Source organism: Eptesicus fuscus, chromosome 13 (genome assembly GCF_027574615.1).
Source record: "Eptesicus fuscus isolate TK198812 chromosome 13, DD_ASM_mEF_20220401, whole genome shotgun sequence".
Classification (NCBI taxonomy): domain Eukaryota; kingdom Metazoa; phylum Chordata; class Mammalia; order Chiroptera; family Vespertilionidae; genus Eptesicus; species Eptesicus fuscus.
Window position 1 is genome coordinate 63,838,155 of NC_072485.1, and position 21,191 is coordinate 63,859,345.

General features: G+C 35.6%; 1 protein-coding gene across 1 annotated transcript in view; it reads right to left on the reverse strand.

Annotated features, from left to right (window-relative positions):
• CCDC73 (coiled-coil domain containing 73) overlaps nucleotides 1–21,191 on the reverse strand; it is a 60,927-nt gene that overhangs the window by 17,257 nt on the left and 22,479 nt on the right. Inside the window, 6 exon segments of the mRNA XM_054725641.1 lie at nucleotides 962–1,066; nucleotides 2,963–3,022; nucleotides 3,498–3,626; nucleotides 9,293–9,372; nucleotides 9,599–9,734; nucleotides 19,832–19,870. Coding sequence (XP_054581616.1) covers nucleotides 962–1,066; nucleotides 2,963–3,022; nucleotides 3,498–3,626; nucleotides 9,293–9,372; nucleotides 9,599–9,734; nucleotides 19,832–19,870 — 549 coding nt within the window.

The following is a 21,191-nucleotide window of genomic DNA, read 5'->3' on the forward strand; positions in this document are numbered from 1 at the left end:
CTTGGCCCAGTAGCAAGCAGGGCAGTTCCTACCCTTCCACTAACCTCCATGGTCCTTCCTGTGGAGCCAAGGCACCATCCAAGTTCTCTCTTCTGCATCCTTCCAGGCACGTTCAGTATTGGAACAAGCATAATACATTTCAAGCCCCATTGGCACAGATTATTCTAAAAACTTTCCTCCTTGAAATTTCTAGACCATAACTGAGCGTTAATCCGCAAGTTCTTGGTACACTTCCAAACCTCAAGAAACATATGTCAAGTCCTTCCACATCAACCTATCTCACTCTACTAGCAACACCAGAGTGAACATTAAGGTTTCTTATCCATCTGAGAAACAAGAGGGCAGTCGGCCCTTCCCTTTTTGTACCCCAATCTTTACAAGTGATTTTCTTATAGACTCCTTCACTTACCTTTGTGAGGGGAAATGGATACCCCTCCATTAGGAAGGAAAAAAAAAAAAGCTGCTTATTGAACCCTTACTGCCAAACATCAGTGACCATAACTTCTTCTCCTCCTCAATCACTTTCTTACATAATACTGGAAAGAAGATGATGAGTGAATGTTGAGGTAACAGGGCCAGTTCTATCATACTAGTATTTCTGTAAAGAGGGATCTGTCCCAATTCCTAGGAGCTCACTGATTGCTCCCTTAGAATATGGTGTACTTGTTGTCACCTTATTTTCAGTTGTGATGTTGGCCACAATTCTAAGACAAAAAAAAAAATCACATTCAATGTATTACAAAATTAAATCAGATACTTAATACAATTGAACATTTACCTAGTGACTTGAATGTTTAAAAGTATGCTCTTTACTTTAGACATTGATAGCAAGTTGATTAAGGAGGCCATATCTTGTTCCTAAAATCTAAAATGATCTCAGATAAGGTTAGATAGATGACTGCAATTAAATAGGCAGAGCTCATTAGATGGAAATATACTTTAAAAAATATATAAATATAACCTGATTATTTTCTCTTTGCACCTTCAATTCTGCTTCCAATTCAGTATTAACTTGGGTCTGTTGCTGGAGTAATTGCTGCATATGTTGAAAAGAAATGATGATATCCTTTAAAAAATGTATAAATATGGTATGTCAATTTTAAAAACTTTAAGATAATAAGTATGTTTCTCTTTAAAATTTTTTTTTTAGTTTCTTAACTTATCTTCATAGTTTAATTTTAATATCATAATATACTGAAAAAGCTAATGACACATTTTACTAATTTAATATCTGAATGAATTTATATTACATGATTTCTTACAAGGTACCATTTCTAAGAGTTCCTCAAAATAATTAAAGTTCTTTGAAATGGACCATGGATTCTGAGACACTATTGCAAAATGTTAAGAATTCAAGACTAAAACTTTTGTTGGCTTGCCCCCAAACTAGTAAACTTATCCCTTCTGAAATCTCATATTACCAATGGCCTAGGATGCCATGGAATGCATTCAGAATCAAATGGAGGAAAAGCAAGATAGAAAAAAAAAAAAAAGAAAAAAAAAAAACCCACACAGGAGCAGTTTTCTTTCATATGCCATTTTTTTTTTTAAAAAAGAAGAATATGATAAATATACATTCAAATGAGTATACTGTCCCATAATCATATGTTTTAAGCATACATACATTTTAATAATTATCTACCAGAGTACCATGGTCTAAAATATCAAGGAAAAACTGATTTATTTTTATTCTTTATTTATTTAAAAAATATTTAAATGTAATATTTTCTCCAATTTTACTGAGATATAATTAACATAAACATTGTGTAAGCTTAAGGTGTTCAAAGTAATGATATGATACAAGTATATATTGTGAAATTATTACCACAATAAGGTTAACATCTCTTTCAGATCACATAATTACCATTTTGTGTGTGTGTGGTGAGAACATGTATGATCTACTCTCTTAACAAGTTTCAAGTATATAATACAGTATGTTAACTAAAGTCATGCTGTACATTAAATCCCCAGAAGTTGCTCATCTTATAACTAGAAGTTTGTAACCTTTGACGAACTACTCCCCATATCTCCTTATTAATTAATTAATTTTTTAATCCTCACCCGAGGATAATTTTTCCCATTGACTTTTAGAGAGAGTAGGAGGGAGGGAGGTGGGGAAACAGGGAGGGAGAGAGAGAGGGAAACATCCATTGCAACCAAGGCCATGGCAGGGATGAACCTGCAACTGAGTTACATGTCTTTTGGTCCTCGGGCTGATGCCCTAACCACTGCACAAACCAGCCAGGACCCAATTTATTATTTAACTAGTGGCCTGGTGCACGAAATTTGTGCAGGGGTGGGGGGGGGCGTGGTGTGTGTGTCCCTCAGCCCAGCCTGCATCCTCTCCAATCTGGGACCTCTGAGGGGATGTCCGACTGCCGTTTAGGGATTGGGCCTAAACCAGCAGTCGGATATCCCTCTCACAATCCGGGACCACTGGCTCCTAACTGCTCACCTGCCTGCCTGCCTGATTGGCCCTAACTGCTTCTGCCTGCCAGCCTGATTGCCCCCTAACCACTCCCCTGCTGGCCCAATCGCCCCCAACTGCCCTCCCCTGCTGGCCTGATCACCCACAACTGCCCTCCCCTGCCACAACCAGCCTCCTCCACCGGGACCAGCCTCTTCCGTGCTGTGTGGAGCCATGGGACCCCAGGCCTCACCACGTGGAGTGGTCACCGGGCCCCGCCTCCACTGTGCATGTGGCCATCTTGTGGTGGCCACCTTGTGGCAACCATCTTGTGACGACGTCGTGCGCAAGGGCCCCCTAGGCTTTTATTAGTATAGATGTGAGTATGTGAGAGACCTGGCTCAAAATGTGCATATGTCTCCATTCAATACTTACTGAGGGCTCACTATGTGCTAGGAACTGACATAGGCATGATTTCATCTGTTATTTATTTCCCACATTGTATCTGGTTTTTAAAATATTTATTGACTTCCAAAATATCTTATGATTGCTTGCCTGTTTTTCTTCTTGAATATGAGTAATCTCTTCTGTAATCTTCTTATTTAATTCCAATTCCTTAAAAAATTTGAACAATTTTAGGTTATGATAGAAAATTCAGTAAATTCTACATTCAATTCAGTGCTCAACAAATTTGGGTGGGTCATAACTGCCGATGTCTGTCTGCTGTTGAAACAGTGACTCTACTGAACTAAAGATGGTATTATATAACCAATATAGGCTGGCACAGACTTATACATGTCCATGTTCACTTAATAGAATTTCTCATCTCCAAAAGCTTTTCAGGAGACACCACTATACCCTAAGATAATCTGACACCATGTTAAAGTGCAAATTACTATGACCAAATTTTATTGTCTTAAAGTCTTGTTGATAATGGCAAGAATCTAATAATTAAAAAAAGACTCACAGTACTGTTTTCTCTATGTATATTAACTTTACAAAGAAGGAACATTTTTATATTATAATCATGAAATTCTCATAAACTTATGAGAATATAAAATTTATAAACATGAATATATTAATTAAATACCATGTTGAGTCTTTCTTGAAGTTCCTGAATTTTTTGTTCTTTAATTGTTAAATTGATGTTTTCTTCTCCCATCTTATGTTGCCATGTGACTTTGGACTTTATCAAGTCTGAGGTTACTTTTTTTAGTTCCTTAAGAAAAGAAACATGAAACAAAAAATTCAGTATGCATATTTCATCAAAGCAAGGTACTTTTCTGACAGTTTTAAAGCCAATTTTAAACCTATCAGTATAATTTACTATATTTCATATATCAAGATAATACTACTCCCAGGTCCATCAAGGTGTATTTCCTCTAGTTCTATTGCAAGGTAATTAGCCAAGGTGAGAACATTATTAGTGACTATAGAATATGCAAACACAATGACATAGGGGTACAATACATGTATTCTTTGCTCTTTAAAGGAGCATGCTAACTAAATGCACTAACCAACCAGAAGTAGGATATTTTCTTTCATTACTTATCCAACAAAAATCTTCTGATATAAAGAGATGATTAAATTCCCAAGTTTGTTAGCATCTAATAAGAAAAAATTTGTGTAAGAAATAATTACAATATAATGTGATGAGTGCTATATTATGGAATGCATAGAAGCATGAAGAACACAGTTGGCTAAGGGCATCAAGAAGGCATTACATAGAAAAGTATATGAATTGAGTCTTTAAAAGATAAATTTGCAAAGACCAAAAAGGATTAGATATTCTAAGCAAAAATATTCTACATAAAAAAATGTACAGAAACATGGAAGAACATGATATTTTTCAGGGAAACAAAATTAATATGATATAGCTAGAACTCATATGTTATAGGTAAGGGGGAAGAGTAGAATATTGGTAACAGTGGCTAGAAATTTGGCAGAACCCAAATATTGAAAGGGATTTGCAGGCCAAACTAGAGTTTTAATTTTATCCTACAGGCAATGAAGAATTAACCATTGAAGGATTTTGAATAGAACAACATAAAAAGATTTGCATTTTAGAAAAATAATTCTGGCCTCATAATACAGGATAGAATTTGAGAGGATATAAAAGAAGCCTTAATTTGTGAAATTACATGTCCATTGAGATTAACAGATACCATCCAAATACATAAAATCCTGAAATAAAAACTTCTCTTACTATACTTGTGTACTTACTTGTGTACTTACCCTACTGCTGTCTTCTGTATGCTGCCTATGTTAAATACTCAAAGATCTGATTTTCACATTCTTTTAAGTTTTTTTATTTTTTAGTTAATCCTCACCCGAGGATATTTTTCCATTGATGTTTTAGAGAGAGTGTAAGAGAGAGACAGAGAGAAGAGAAACATCGATTGGTTGCCTCCTGCACGAACCCCAACCAGGGCCGGAGAACCTGCAACCAATGTACGTACCCTTGACCAGAATCAAACCTGGGATTCTTCAGTCTACCAGCTGACGCCCTAGGCATTGAGCCAAACCAGTTAAGGTTGATTTTCACATTCTTGACTACACAGGATCTGAACTCCCTTTGGATTTTAGGAGCTCTACAATATAAGAGGCCACCAGAGAAGCAGGAAATGCCAGCTTTCTAAGCATGAGACCAGACTCTGCTAATCAGATGCACTTGTCTTCAATACTGGATCAGGAACTAGTATTACATAGAACAAGAAGTGTTGCAAATCCATTTGCTGGCAGACAGCAGGTAGGTGCTAGGAACTTCAAGCTTCCATGGGAAAAGTGATACCATTGCAGCAGGAGCAGCTCTCCCACTATGGTCAACAGTGATGTACAAGCTGCAGTGCACAGTACTCAGTAGTGGAAGTTGGTTTTATGCTGTGGTCTTGGATACTGCATAGCTTCCCTTGTTTCTGAGTCTAAGATGAACAACATCCAAATTCCTCTCCTGATAAAATCATCTTACAATTGGGAAACTTGACTAAAATACTTCAACTTTTAAAAGGCTACATTTTTTTCAACAACTAAATACATGGAGCTGTTTTATCAGCCAAATTTACAGGGGATTCTCTAAAGTGCATCAATTCCTATTACAATAATTGTTATGAAACAACAAGGATGTGGGAAGGGGGAGGTGGGGTGAAAACCTAGTATATGACTGTCAAAAGTAAAAATTAACTGCTTATGTCTTTTTCTCTTATATATTAATTACTTAATCTTAAGAGCATAATAAATTAAGAGACCTCCATGAAATGATTTTCCACTGAAAATATGCTTGTGATTTTATAGCCTTTATAGCTTTTAAATATCCTGAACTTTTAGTATTGTCTGTTTTCTAACCATTTTATTTAAAACTGTTAGTGCAGCAAATAAACAGCACATGCTTTGATCTCATTAAATTACAACTTATAGTTCCTAGAGTCATAAATATTGTGCCCTTTTCTCCTTTTCCCCTCCTTTTCTGGTATGGGGTAGTCTGTTAAATATCACTATCTCCTTGAGTGCTCTGACGTTTACTCAGACAAACAGCAGAGGTTATGAATTCTGCTCACAGATAGTATCGGGAATTCTTCATGATGGCCATAATAGTGAACCCAGCATTCAGAGCTGGAATACCTACTTTAATCTAACAACTAAGTTTCATCTGTTTAACTTTGCTCCACAAAGATAGAATCCCATCTTATCACAAACCAATAATTTAAATGCTCTGGACAAAATCACAAAACAGTATAAAATAAAAATAAAATTATGTCTGGGGCAATTAATGGTTAAAAGTTTTAAATAAGTGATATAACCAATGTTACTAAACTTAATTAGCTTCTGAAAAGGAAAATAAAAAGACAAGAATGTTTCTTAAAGTTAAAAATCAAGATTACCTTTAAAAATACAAAATCTTTATAACTAGATTATTTGAAATATTAAAAACTGTCTGTTAAATATGTACATATTTAAATTATCATCCTTTCAACTACTTGGATTTGGAGCTCTCAAAGTTAATACAATTCTCTCACTTTTTGGCAGCAAGGTCATTGGCTGTAATGCTGTCTAGAGCGACAGAGGCCACCAGGGCATGGTACACAGCACAATCCGGTAGCCCTGGCCCAGGCTCCTCTGGAATAAGGACAAGCATGCTCATGAGACACAGTTTCACGTGTGCCTAAAAAGAGACAATTTTCATCCTTTTACATAAATCCACTAAGGCATCTATCTCTCCTTAGATTTACATGAGCCTCGTCTCCATCTACAGGTCAGTCTTAAACTATACATTTGAAATATAATAGTCTATTATGTTATAAAGAAAATTTGTCTCTAGTAAAAAATACATAATTTAGTATGGAAATTTATGAGGCATAATCTTTTCATAATGCAAAAGCTAAGTGAATATTTTAATATAGTCATCAAAATTAATTATTATTTAATAGCTTAAGTTATTGATCAAAAATATTCAATAGAAAATAAATGAACAAAAGAGAGATCACTGAAAATATGCTTATTCACAACTACTCAGTATTTAGCATTTGAAGTTTATACTGAAAAAATTAGTGGTTCTAACTGTTTTCTGATTTGAGACTACAGACAAATTTTTCAAATTGCAGCTTTTCCTCTTAATATTTAAAAGAGCCATTTTTAATAATCTAGGATGTGACCAAAAAGAAAATGTTCAGATGCCAATCACAAGTTTAAGCACTTCTGACTGATCAGCTACAAACAGAGATTCCTAGGACCCACTCCTTGGGTTCCATTAATTGATTAGAGTTGCTCACAGACTCAGGAAAACACTTAGGTTTAACCAGCTTATCAAAGGATATGGTAAGGATACAGATGAACAGCCAGATGAAGGATACGTAGGGCCAGATCTAGGAGGGTCCTGAGCACACAGCCTCTGTTTCTATGTAGTTTGGGTGTGTTACCCTTCCAGTACATGGAAGTGTTCAACCTGGAAGCTCTCTAAAACCCATACTATTGGATTTTTATGAAGGCTTCCTCACACGGGCATGATCAATTATTAACTCCTTTTCTAGCCCCTCTCCCCTCTCTGGAGAAGTGGGTGATATGGAGGAACAGGGCTGAAATTTTCAAGTTTCTAATCACGGCTTAGTCTTTCTAGTGATCAGCCCCATCCAGGAGCCCACCCAGAGTCATTACAACAAAAGGTGCTCCTAGTGCTCTTACCACTTAGAACATTACAAGGGTTTTAAGAGTTCTGTGCCAGGAACTGTGGGCAGAGACCCATACATATATTTTCTTATTACCTCACACTTTTCTATATACCAACAGTGAACAAGTTGAATTTGAAAATAGAAGCACATTACCATTAACATTAGCACTCTACAAAATTAAATACATAGGTATCAATGTAACAAAATATAAAATACGTATGAGAAAAACTACAAAACTCTGATGAAAGATATCAAAGAAGAACTAAATATTTATGGATAGGAAAACCCAATATTTTCAAGATGTCAATTCTCCCAAACTTGATCTATTGATTCATTACAATCCCAATCAAAACCCCAGCAAATTATTTTGTGGATATCAGCAAACTAATTCTGAAGTTTATATGGAGAGGCAAACCCAGAACAGTTCATTCAACAGTGTAAGAGGACTGACACTACCCAACTTCAAGACTTAAAAAGACAATTAAATCGGTGGAACAGAAATGAGAACCCAGAATAGACCCACATAAATACCATCAACTAGTATTTAATAAAGGAGCAAAGACAATCCAATGGAGCAAAGATAATCTTTTCAACAAAGGGTGATGAAACAATGGGACATTCACATGCAAAAAAGGAATCTAGACAACTGTATACCCTTCACAAAAACTCAAATGGATCATAGACCTAGATGTAAAATACAAAGCTATAAAACTCCTAGAACATAGAAGAAAATCTAGAGAACCTTGTATATTACTGACTTTTTAGGCACAATGTCAAAGGCACAATCCACAAAAGAAATAACTGATAAAATATACTTTATTAAAATTAAAAGCTTCTACTTTGCAAAAGACAATGTCAAGAGGAGAAAACAAGCCACAGAGTGGGATAAAATATTTATAAAAGACACATCTGATAAAGGACTATTACCCAACTACAGATAAAATTCTTGAAATTCAACAATAAGAAAATGAACAACCCAATTAAAAACAGGTAAAAGATCTGAACACTAAAAAAGATGTACAGATGTCAAGTAAGGGGATATTGATGCTCAGTAGGCAATCAATAAATATCCAATGCATCCTTTCCCTTGTGATGCTCCAGCCACACCCCACTTTTCCTAGTTCTTCACAAAACTAAACTCTTTCCTGCCTCAAAGCTTTTGCATATGCTGCTTCTCTTGCCTGAAACTTTATTCCTTGCCCTTCCCCACCCCTTTACGTCCAATGTAATAATGTCACATGTTATAATGTCATTATATAATTTACTTTTTCTTCATATCACTTATAACAGTTTAAAATTATTTAATCTATGTGATTGTTTTATGTCCAGCTCCTCCACTGAATTATAAACTTCAAAAAAGCAGGGATGTGTTTTATTTTCCTCATACTATATCCTCAGTGCCACATAATATCTGGCATAATGAATCACTCAAGTATTGATTGAACAAATGAATTAATCTAGTAAGATTGACATACAGTGAGTGCTTATAGGCTATTCATGTTACCAGAAAAATGAATGCCACTGGTGACAAGTCAAACAATATTTCAGATAGGTTAGAACAAATTTATTCATTACATTTATTGGAATCATAACTAAAAATTTATGAATCTATATTCAAAACATTTTATTTATAAAAAAATTACCAAACTTTTTCTAGTAATATTTTATAAAACTATTTTAGACTACAGTTTTATTTAATACTATAACAATGTATCAACCATACCTTTTTTAAACTGCATAATTCAGATTCTTGTTTTTTATTTAAAGCTGAAAGTCTTTTGTTTAACTGTATTGCTTCCTGTACTGCAACATGAAAGACATTTAGGAAAATATTATATTCAATTTAAATTTTAAAAAATATATCATTAACATGGACAAGGAAAATAACTTCAATGCAATGTGTATGATTATTACTGAATTTAAATAAAATTCACTATTACTAGTCTCAGTTAACTTCAATTTATTCATTATAAATAAGTCCATTTAAACATTTCCTATTAAATATATGTTTAAATAAGACAGCACCTACCATTTTGTTCTAACTTTTCATGACTCTCTTTTACCAATCCAAACTGCCCTGTTATTGTGGCATAGTATTTCTCAATTTCATTCAGTTGCTTCTGATGATCTTCTTTAGCCAGAAGCTGTAACTGGAGTTTTTGTTCCTATTTTGAAGAGTTGTTTTAAATGTTATACATACATAACACACACATACAAATATGCAGACAAGTATATTAAACATATAAAAAGTTATTGTTTTTAATAACTATCATTAACATAAATGTGTCATGAAAAAGTACTGAGTATACCATAGGGAGGAAACAGCAGATATTTCTAAATCTATATTAAAGTATGTTTTCCCCCTGTAACAAAACAGTGACTTATGGTTATATTTCCCTTGTTTACAGTTTTCTTTTTCAAAAATCAACTGGTTGCCCTAGCTGGTTTGGCTCAGAGTGTCAACCTGCAATCTGAAGGGTCCCAGGTTCGGTTCCAGTCAAGGGCACATGCCTAGGTTGCGGCTGGATGCCCACTAGGGGGCATGCAGGAGGCAGCCAATCAATGATTTTCTCTCATCACTGATGTTTCTATCTTTCCCTCTCCCTTCCTCTCTGACATCAATAAAAAAATATTTTTAAAAAATCAAATGGTTTTATTTATTGAAAAGTTAATTAGTGCAGTCCAACACTAAGCAATGTGGGAGAAATATTAAAGCAACTAGAGGCCCGGTGCACGAAATTCGTGCACGGAGGGGGGTTATCCCTCAGCCCAGCCTGTACCCTCTCCAATCTGGGACCCCTCAAGGGATGTCCGACTGCCCGTTTATGCCCGATCCATGGGATCGGGCCTAAACGGGCAGTCGGACATCCCTCTCACAATCCAGGACTGCTGGCTCCCAACTGCTTGCCTGCCTGCCTTCCTGATTGCCCTAAACGCTTCTGCCTGCCAGCCTGATCACCCCCTAACCACTCTGTTGCCAGCCTGTTTGCCCCCAACTTCCCTCCTCTGCCGGCCTGGTCACCCCTAACTGCCCTCTCCTGCAGGGTTGATCACCTCCAACTGTCCTCCCTTGCAGGCCTGGTCCTTCTCAACTGCCCTCCCTTGCAGGCTGGGTGCCTCCCAACTGCCCTCTCCTGCTGGCCATCTTGTGGTGGCCATCTTGTGTCCACATGGGGGCAGGATCTTTGACCACATGGGGGCAGCTATATTGTGTGTTGCAGTGATGATCAATCTGCATAGTACTCTTTTATTAGATAGGATAGAGGCCTGGTATAGGGGTGGGGGCCAGCTGATTTGCCCTGAAGGGTGTCCCTGATCAGGGTGGGATTCCCTTGGGGCATGGGGCGGCCTGAGCGAGGGGCCTATGGTGGTTTTCAGGCCGGTCATGCACCCTGGCAATGCAAGCAGAGGCCCTGGTATCTGGAATTTATTTTCCTTCTACAATTGAAACTTTGTAGCCTGGAGCAGAGCCAAGCCTGGGGCTCCCTCCGAGGCCGGCCGGCAGCCATTTGTGTTGGGGTTATAATTGAAACTTTGTTGCCTTAAGCAAGTGGGCCCAGCCAGGGTGTGCAGAAAGCTTTGCTTCCCCTGTTGCCGGCGGCAACCCTGGCCTGCTCTCTCAAGCTCCATTCTGCCGCCATTTGTTTGAATTTGTTTACCTTCTATAATTGAAACTTTGTAGCTTGAGTGGAGGCTTAGGCCTGCAAAGGCTGGCAGAAAGCTTGGCTTCCTCTGTTACCTAGGAAACCTTGCTCTCTGTGGCTGTAGCCATCTTGGTTTGGGTTAATTTGCATACTCGCTCTGATTGGATAGTGGGCGTGGCTTGTGGGTGTGTCGGAGTTATGGTCAATTTGCATATTTGTCTATTATAAAATAGGATATTTTGATAATTTAGGAAAAATGTTTTTCTCTAAATTTGCTGGCATAATTATGATGTGTATGATCAAAATTCAGGCAATTTTTCTGAGATTAGTTTTAATGAATATAGCACCTTCTCACTGCATTAAAAATTGAAATGATGAGGATAATATTTATTAGTGACAAGGATACAACATAGTATAGTAAAAAGTCTACTTAAGATGAGAGATATAATTGGTAAAAATTGGACTCTACACATAGTATGGGGCCTTCATGTTTTCAGCTAAAGGAGCTTGTTTTTACCATACTTTTGAAATATGACTTTAAATTTTAAAGAAAAATGTTATTTTAATAGAATAAATAACATTTTTAAAGGTCATGATCTGGACTTAGCATTAACAGAATCATTGATTGGTTTCACTGCATCACAACTTTCATTCCTTTTTGCCACATGCTTCAGCTTCTACAATGATAGAGAACAGTGTAGGCCAACCGACTGGCACTCAGTAATTGTTTTCTGAATGAACTGTTGTTGTCCTATAGAGTTCCAACAGTAGAAATTTATTAAATTTGCCTCACAACCTGTCTCCCTTACCCAACAACACAACTATTTTTTTGAAATATTTTTTTTCCTCATTACAACTTAGTAGGACTAAAATTTAGGGCTCCTTTTTTCCCTTGTCAAGTGAAGGGCCTACCTTATTACCCAAAATAAACCAATTGATTTCTACCTTTTGGAAATTTAAATCTCGAGCAAAAGGAATATAACACCAAAGAAGTTCAGTGATAATCGATCCCATCCAGACTGATGTGAGACTTCTATCCTGGGTTCCTACATCCTGCTTCACAAACTTGGGAATTACCCTGCTCACTGTTCATTCTCAAGACCATTCACTCTATGATTTATTGAGAGGGCCTCCACTAAATCTCCATTTGCATAAGTTAACTAGAGCAATTTGGGCTAAAAAGCAAGGACAGGCAGTATAGAATGGTCAAAAGATAATCCACCTATGTTTAAATTGTACCTCTGTAATTCAGTTGCTGTATGACCTTGGGAAAATCATATACCCTGTCTTTAAAATGAAGATTGTTATAGTATCTCCCTCATGGAGTTGCTGTGAGGATAAAATAATACATATAAGGCACCAAGAACAGGACTGTCACATAATAATTACATCACAGTGTTTTATTATTATTATTATTTAACTGATAAAAGTAACTTCATAGTTTTAATTTTTATTTGAAATAAGAACAGCCCTGATATTAATAGAGAACACACATTACAATTTAAGTTGTATCTGACTATCTTAGAAAATTTGTTGATAATTTTAACTTTTTCTAAGATACTTTTTAATGATTTTAAGCCAAGTGATAATATCAATGATAATGATTATGACAGATCAGTTGAAAGTTTCTCATGCACATCTATGGTCTTTTCAAATTTACTACTTAGTCATTTGAGTGAATTGTCCAGCAGTTATCAAGGCAAACAAGTTGACAAGTGTACTTATCCCTGAGATCTTATGCCACCTAGGTAGTCACTATTATCAATAACTGAACAATAATGAACCACATTTCATTCCTCTAAAATATCACTTAATTCTCTAACCCTGAGAATTATATTTGCTTTCAGCAGATATGAAGAAACCTCAGATAATTTCACTAAAAAACCAGTCTAAAGGCATTTTTCCAATGCAAGGAAATTTTCAACTTAAATCAATTTATATATAGCCTCTATGAGAATATTGTCCCCTACATAATAATGCAGACTTCTTTAACTTTCAGTGAAAAAGTGGTGAATAAAACAGGCTGTTAATGCCTACAAACGTTAATAATCCTGATTAACTAAAAATGCGGCAAAGATCAAGTGATTTCATAGATATCCTCTACATACATAGAGCTCTTATACACATTAGAGTAATTTCTGATATTCTCTACTCCAACATCCTTTGCTTGAGACCAAAGTTGAATTAAAATGCAGTTTGATCTGTTTGCATGACATGATACTTATTTTCTCACATTAGTCTATTCCAGTGGTCGCCAACCTTTCAGACCTCACGGACCAACAGTGGTCCGCGGACCATAGGTTGACGACCGCTGCTCCAAATGTTTCCTTAAACCAGCGGTCGCCAACCTTTTGGACCTCATGGACCACCAGTGGTGACAGCTGGTCTATTCAATAGCCACACTAAATACTATAAAAATGTTCAAATCATCTGAGCTCCTATAGCTTATTAGCCCATACAGGCCTATATGGAAGTGTTCATACATGAATCTCGTCCGCTGCCCTGATAATGAGATGAAGAGGCCAGTTATCAAGTTGGTCACTAACTGCATGATTATCAGCAAATAGTGTAAATTCTTTGGGAAATAACAACAAAAAAATAGATTGTTAACACCTGCCTGAGAAATCTAAGAACACTTTAAAAAATACAAATAAATTGGTGTTATTATTCAAACTTTAATATCACATACTCTACCATAATAAAGATTATTTTATTGAGATGACTAGAAAATAGCTAAGTACATATGGTTTTTGTTCTTTTTACTATTGTGAATTTGTTCAAGCTATTTATTCTTTTACATGATTTTACTACTAAATGCAAAGAATCTGTCCACAAGAAAATGATGCCAGGATTCATTGCTTTCCAAGTACATGTATACCTCATTTTAAAGAAACTTAATCTATGAAAACCAAGATTAAAGAAAAGCTAGAACATGCATAATTAACGAGTAGGTGTGTTTGTGTGTGTGTGTGTAGATTAATTAAAAGCCTCAAGGCATTTAAAATAGGATTCATTTAAAAATATTTACATGCAACTTTTTTATTAAGGTATTACATGTGTCCTTATCCCCCCATTGCCTCCCTACCGCCCCCCCCCCCGCCCCCCCCGGCTCGTGCCCTCACCCCCAAGTGTCTGTGTGTCCATTGGTTATGCTTATATGAATGCATACAAGTCCTTTGGTTGATCTCTCCCCCTTCCCCCAACCCTTCCCTGCCTTCCTTGAGGTTTGACTGTCTGATTGATGCTTCTGTCTCTGGATTTTTGTTCATCAGTTTACGTTGTTCATTATATTCCACAAATGAGTGAGATCATGTGATATTTATCTTTCTCTGACTTATTTCGCTTAGCATAATGCTCTCCAAGTCCATCCATGCTGTTGCGAATGGTAAGAGTTCCTTTTTACAGCAGCGTAGTATTCCCTTGTGTAGATGTACCACTGATTTTAATCCACTCATCTGCTGATGGGCACTTAGGCTCTTTCCAAATCTTAGCTATTGTAAATTGCACTGCTATGAACATAGGTGTGCATATGTCCTTTCTGACTGGTGTTTCTAGTTTCTTGGGATATATTCTAGAAGTGAGATCACTGGGTCAAATAGGAGTACCATTTTAACTCCATACTGTTCTCCACAGTGGCTGCACCAGTCTGCATTCCCACCAGCAGTGCACAAGGGTTCCTTTTTCTCCACATCCTCCCCAGCACTTGTCGTTTGTTGACTTGTTGATGATAGCCATTCTGACAGGTGTGAGATGGTATCTCGTTGTTTTGATTTGCATCTCTCAGATGATTAGCGACTTTGAACATGTTTTCATATGTCTCTTGGCCTTCTGTATGTCCTCTTTCGAAAAGTACCCATTTAGGTCCGTTGCCCATTTTTTTATTGGATTGTTTATCTTCCTTTTATTAAGTTCTATGAGTTCCCTGTAAATGTTGGAGATTAAACCCTTATCGGAGATAACATTGGCAAATATGTTCTCCCATGCAGTGGGCTTTGTTGTTGTTTTGTTAATGGTTTATTTTGCTGTGCAGAAGCTTTTTATTTTGATGTAGTCCAAATCTTTATTTTCTCCTTAGTTTCCATTGCCCTAGGAGCTGTATCAGTGAAGATATTGCTATGACATATGTCTGAGATTTCTCTGCCTGTGGATTTCTCTAATATTTTTATGGTTTCCTGTCTTACGTTTACGTCCTTTATCCATTTTGAGTTTATTTTTATGTATGGTGTAAGCTGGTGGTCTAGTTTCATTTTTTGGGCATGTATCTGTCCAATTTTCCCAACACCATTGTTGAAGAGATTGTCTTGACTTCTACATGCAAGTTTTTAGAACTACATTTACTAATAAATGGTATAGCAGCTCATTTCTCCCTTTTCTCATTTCCTTATGACCGATTTGAAAACCTTTCAAAATAAAATTAATTTCCCTTGAGACACCTAACACATAAATTGTAGAGAAAAAGATAAAAAACAAAAACTTCATATATTCTTCATTTCTAATTTTGCAACTTACCTTTCAATTTTTTCAATATAAACCCCAAATAAAGCAAGGGGGTTATAAAACTCACTTTTTAAAAATTTATTGCATCTGTAAGATACTTTTTTTGTTTTGTTTTTTACCTCTTCTAAGTTTTATATGTGACATTTTAACTCAAAGTTGTTATAAAATATACAGATATCATCATTCATCAAATATTTTTAAACAAAGGAAAACATATATAGTATCTACATTTATCAAACAATCTCTTATCCAAGTATTTTAGGCTGGAAAAGTCGAGTATCTCTTGAGTCGAAGAATCACTCCATCAATTCAAGGAGATGAAATATTATATGAAGACAGTTATATCCCAAAGATGCTCAATACCGCTTCACAATAGACATTTGTTCTCCATAATATACAATGCAGCACATAACAGAGGAAGAGCACTCAGAAATATAACCACAAGGTAGCCTCTCGTGGCTGGCTCTCCTGCACTTTCAAGGAGTATGTTTCCAAAGGCCCTCTGTTCCTTAAGGTGAAGAATGTGGTCAGGGTGCTGGAGCTTCAGGAGGCTGTCTGCCCAATCGCTGTACCACTAGAAATTATCCAAGAGAAAGGTTGTGCTGCTCCTTCACTTGTAAGTACTGTCCCCAAAATACTTGACAGGAGATGAAATTGTCAAAAACAAAACAAAAAAATCCAACAGCACACTCAGCAGCACCTATTACATTACTGTAGCTCATGGCTGGTTATCCACAGGATCCAGCTCTGTCTCCTTGAAAAAAATAACATGTCCAGCTCAATTAACCCAAAGCACCCTGGTAATGAAAGAACTATCTGTTTTATTTTTCAGCTTCTCTCCACACATATACACAGCTTTATTGTTACATGCAGAGGTGAGAGGAGCTGTTGCTCTGAAAACCCTCTGAAGAGAGGGCTGTAAGATACTTTCTTAGTAACAAAAATAAAATAGGTATATTACTTAAAAAGTCTAAACTTACAGTTTGTATGTGTGTACTGATATATGTAATCATTATAATCATGAAGATTATTTCCAGACAAGTCTTCAGTCTAAAAATATTCGACTCTGAAAGAAAATATGTGGTAATTCTAAATCATATAAAAACCTTCAATATTGTTTTTTCAAATCCTCACCCAAGGATATTTTTTCCATTGATTTCTAGAGAGAGATGGAGGGAGGGAGGGAAGAGAGGATGATATATATATATTAGAGGCCCATTGCATGAAGAGATTCGTGCAAATAGGTCTTCCTTCCCTTGGATTCCAGCACCGGTTTTCCTCCAGCACCCGGGATCCTGGCCTTTGCTCCGGCCAGAGTCTGCCATCTTCGTCTTTGCTGCATACTCCGGCTGGTTCGTCTTCACTGCTTCGCTACAGACTCCGCCCGGAGTCTGCCATCTTTGTCTTCGCTGCAGACTCCGGAGTCTGCAGTCTTGTCTTCGCTGCAGCACTCCACTCCTGTAGATTCCTTCACCCCCTGCCCTCCCTCTCATAGCAGGCGTCCTGCCCCGCCTGGCCACTCCATGCCTGGAGCAGCTTGGCGGCCGCCATCTGTGGCCTTGTAATTTGCATACTCACTCTGACTGGCTGTGGGCGTAGCGGAGGTACAGTCAATTTACATGTTTGTCTCTATTATTAGGGAAGATAGAAACATGGACGTGAGAGTGAGAGAGACACATCAATTGGTTGTCTCCTGCATGCACCCGTAGCAGGGCTAGGGAGGCTGGGGAACCTGCAACCAAGGTACGTGCCCTTGACCTGGAATCAATCCTGTGACCCGTGATGTTCTAACGACTGAACCAAATTGGTCAGGGTGAAAATCTTCAATATTGAAACTTTAATTTAATAAAGAAAAATGAATCTCTAAGTATTTTCTTTAGATGAAAGGGATATACAAAAAAATAAATAAAATATAACTAAAAGATGGTTGGATGTTTACTTCATTCAACAAGCTCTATTAGCTACTCAACACAACATAGTCACCTCAATGACCGAATCACAATGACAGTTACTCAGATGTTCTCTGGTTTGTTTGTTTTTTATGATGTTTTATTGCATTCTTTTTATTAGTAATAATCAATGTGATCCTTTGTTCAAAAGAAGATTTGAGTACCTTCAGAAATAGATGCATCTCTCAATTCATAACTCTGTTAATTTAGAGACATACTCCACATCTACACAAAAATGAGCTTACTGAATTCACAAAAGACAGAAACTTAGTAGTAGATAAGAGCTCACCAACAGAAGATCATAAACTTCTTTGAAAGTTTCTTAATACTATTTTTTAAATTATTTCTTTCAGCACACAACTTTATTAATTGCTCCCCAAAGTCCTACATTGACACAGTGACCATCTTGCTTCCTGTCTTGCACATTGAGTCAAATAATATAATGTACTAATTTAAATAAAGTAAGATGAACTGAAGTACTGAATATTGTATAACACTTTAAATAAAGAAAAGATCATCTGGACCCGACTGGTGTGGCTCAGTTGGTTGAGCCAGTTGTCCAGTGCACTGAAAGGTTGCCAGTTCAATCCCCGGTGCATGTATAGGAGGCAACTGATCGATGTTTCTCTCTCACATCGATGTTTTTTTCTCTCTCTCCCTCTCCCTTCCTGAAATCAATTTTAAAAATCTATAAAAATAAATAAAAGTGGCAAAAGTAAATATCTTGTTCAATCTCATCTGAATTATATAAACATAATGTAAAAAGAAGAGTGTAAGAATCTTCAGAAAAAAACTTTATTTAACTTTAAGATCAATTATCTCAAAACATACAATATTCTGCCACAATGGGCATAAAATATTAAATGTACATCTCTCTATATAAAGTATTTTTTAATGCAAAGTGATTGAAGGCTTTGAACTGTCATAAAAATATTATAACTATAACTCAAATATCATTTTAGTAGATTCTTTAGAGGCTGTAATTCATAGTAACAAAATGCTCAGAAGTGGCCAAAGCCAACCATAAGTATACTGAATGTTTCCATGGTTTTTTAAGATTATGAGTATCTGTTTGATGAAATTTTAAAGTGGAATAAATAAAACACATTTTATGTTGCTTTTACTCTTTAACTTGTAGCCTTATCTCCCAGGTCAGAGGGCACATTATTCAATTTCACTATATTTTGTGTAAAACCACTGTAGCGTTGAAGATGACTTTCAGTACAAATGTCATGGTACTTAAGGCTAAACTGGAATCTAGTTTTTCAGCTTTTTAATTAAAATAATAGTTTAAAACAGTCTGACAACATTATCTTTATTCTTTCCAGTTGAACAGTGACACAATTTTCATGTCTTTTATTTAATAAAGCTTAGCAATCTTTCTATAGCTCTTTTATTTTCTAACACACCAAAACAATTTCAAGAAGAAAATACTTTGTTTTGTATTTAATGTCCAAAGGATAATCTCTCATTTCTTACTTCTCATTTATATATAAATATAAATCTTGCTCAAAAATTAATTTTCCTTGCTCTATGATCTGCTCCAAAGAAGGAAGACTGAACTAGGGTAAACCCACCCAAGAAGCCTCCTAAAGATTTAAGTTGATATGGGAGAATTTCGCTTATTCAAAAATACAAAAGTAAATCCTTTGAATCAAACAGGGATAAAAAGAAAATATCAAAGTAAATTTTTCGTAAAATGTTATGCTGTAAAAATGCAAATATTAACTTTTAATATGCTATAGAAGAATACACAAATAAACACTTGTTGCATGATAAAGGATGGATACCATACTCCAAGTGCTGTATTCAAATGCTACATCAAGTTATTTTAATTTTTCAGGCTATAATTAATAACTTCATGTTTGTATAAACACCTAGAAAAGATATGTCTAAAAGGTTTTGTTGTTCTTATTTCTTTGTTTTATTTTAGTATAAAACCTCTACCAATACTACAGAAGCTGTGTTAAATTTATTTTATCATATGTAAACACTATGTAATCTGGAAATAAATTTGTGAAATAGATTAAGTTATTTTTGGAATTGTAATTTAGTCATTTAAAGAAGATATTAATATCCAATTTCAACTTTTTAGAGTCACATTTATATTGATAAAAATACAATGCATATGTATCTGTCTGGGGGAGGGTGTATATTTTGTAATTTCCTTACCATTTCACTCACTTTCTTCTGTAAAGAATATTTAGAAACCTTGAAAACAAGTGGAAAATTTCATTAATTTTTAAAAATTAACTAGTTACAAATTTCTTCTGATAATAAAATTGTATGCTATGAAATGTACCATTTACCTTCCATGCACTATTTATTTCCAGTGACATTTTTTCAAAATGTTATTTACCATAACTTTCTTCCTTATAGCAAAGGCAATACATTCATTTATTTATTCAGCACATATTATGGAGCACCTACTATATGCAAGGCACTTTCCTTGGATACATCAGTGAACAAAACAAGCTTCCTTTACTTAATAAACTTTATGTCCAGTGGGGATAGTGATAGACAGACAAAATTTAGGTAAGAAGTAGAGAAGTTAAGAGAGTGACAACTACTATAAAGAAAATAAAGCAAGAGGGATAGCAAGAGCAGTCTAGGTGAGTTTGTCATTTACTATTAGCTCTTCATTGAAGAAAATTTGATAAAAATCGATTAGGAATAGGAAGAGGATAAACTTGTTTTAAACAAATCATCTCACAACCCAGAAATTGCAATCATTAATATTTTTATTCTAGCAGATACTTTTTATGCATTTATATTTTAAAAGAGAGCCAGAGGGGAAAGGAATAATAATATATGTACTACTTTGTACCCTATTTTTACCTAATATATAACAAACACCTTTTTATGACAAATTAGCCTACAAAATAACTTTTTAATGGCTACATAGTATTCCATGTTTATATCATAGTTTATCATATCACTCTCATTTTTGTTAAGTTTATCCAGTTTTCAGCTTTATGAAACTATTCTGAAATAAACATGCTTGAACCAAGAACTGTATAGTTATTCATTTTAGCAGGATAAATTCCAAGGAGCTGAATTCCTAAGTTTTGTTCATTTTTATAGACTTTTAACAATTTTACATAGACCTCCAGAGTAGTTGACCAATTTAAACCTCAATTAGCCATGTCTGAGTGCTCATTTTCTTAAATCCTGCTCATATTTATTAACTTTAAGCAAAAATACAATAATTACTTCATATTTCCTATGAAATAAATTTTTTTAGCACACTGCCTTGAACAAGCTGATAATTATAAACAGGAGACTTAATCATCTACTTCTTGTTCCATCAACTTTAAAAAATTTTTCTGTATATTGGATTCAACTTCATTTTACCACACCTCTTCAACAACTTCATTTTACCACACATTTTATATATATTTTATTGATTTTTTACAGAGAGGAAGAGAGAGGGATAGAGAGTTAGAAACATCGATGAGAGAGAAACATCGATCAGCTGCCTCTTGCACACCCCCTATTGGGGATGTGCCCGCAACCAAGGTACATGCCCTTG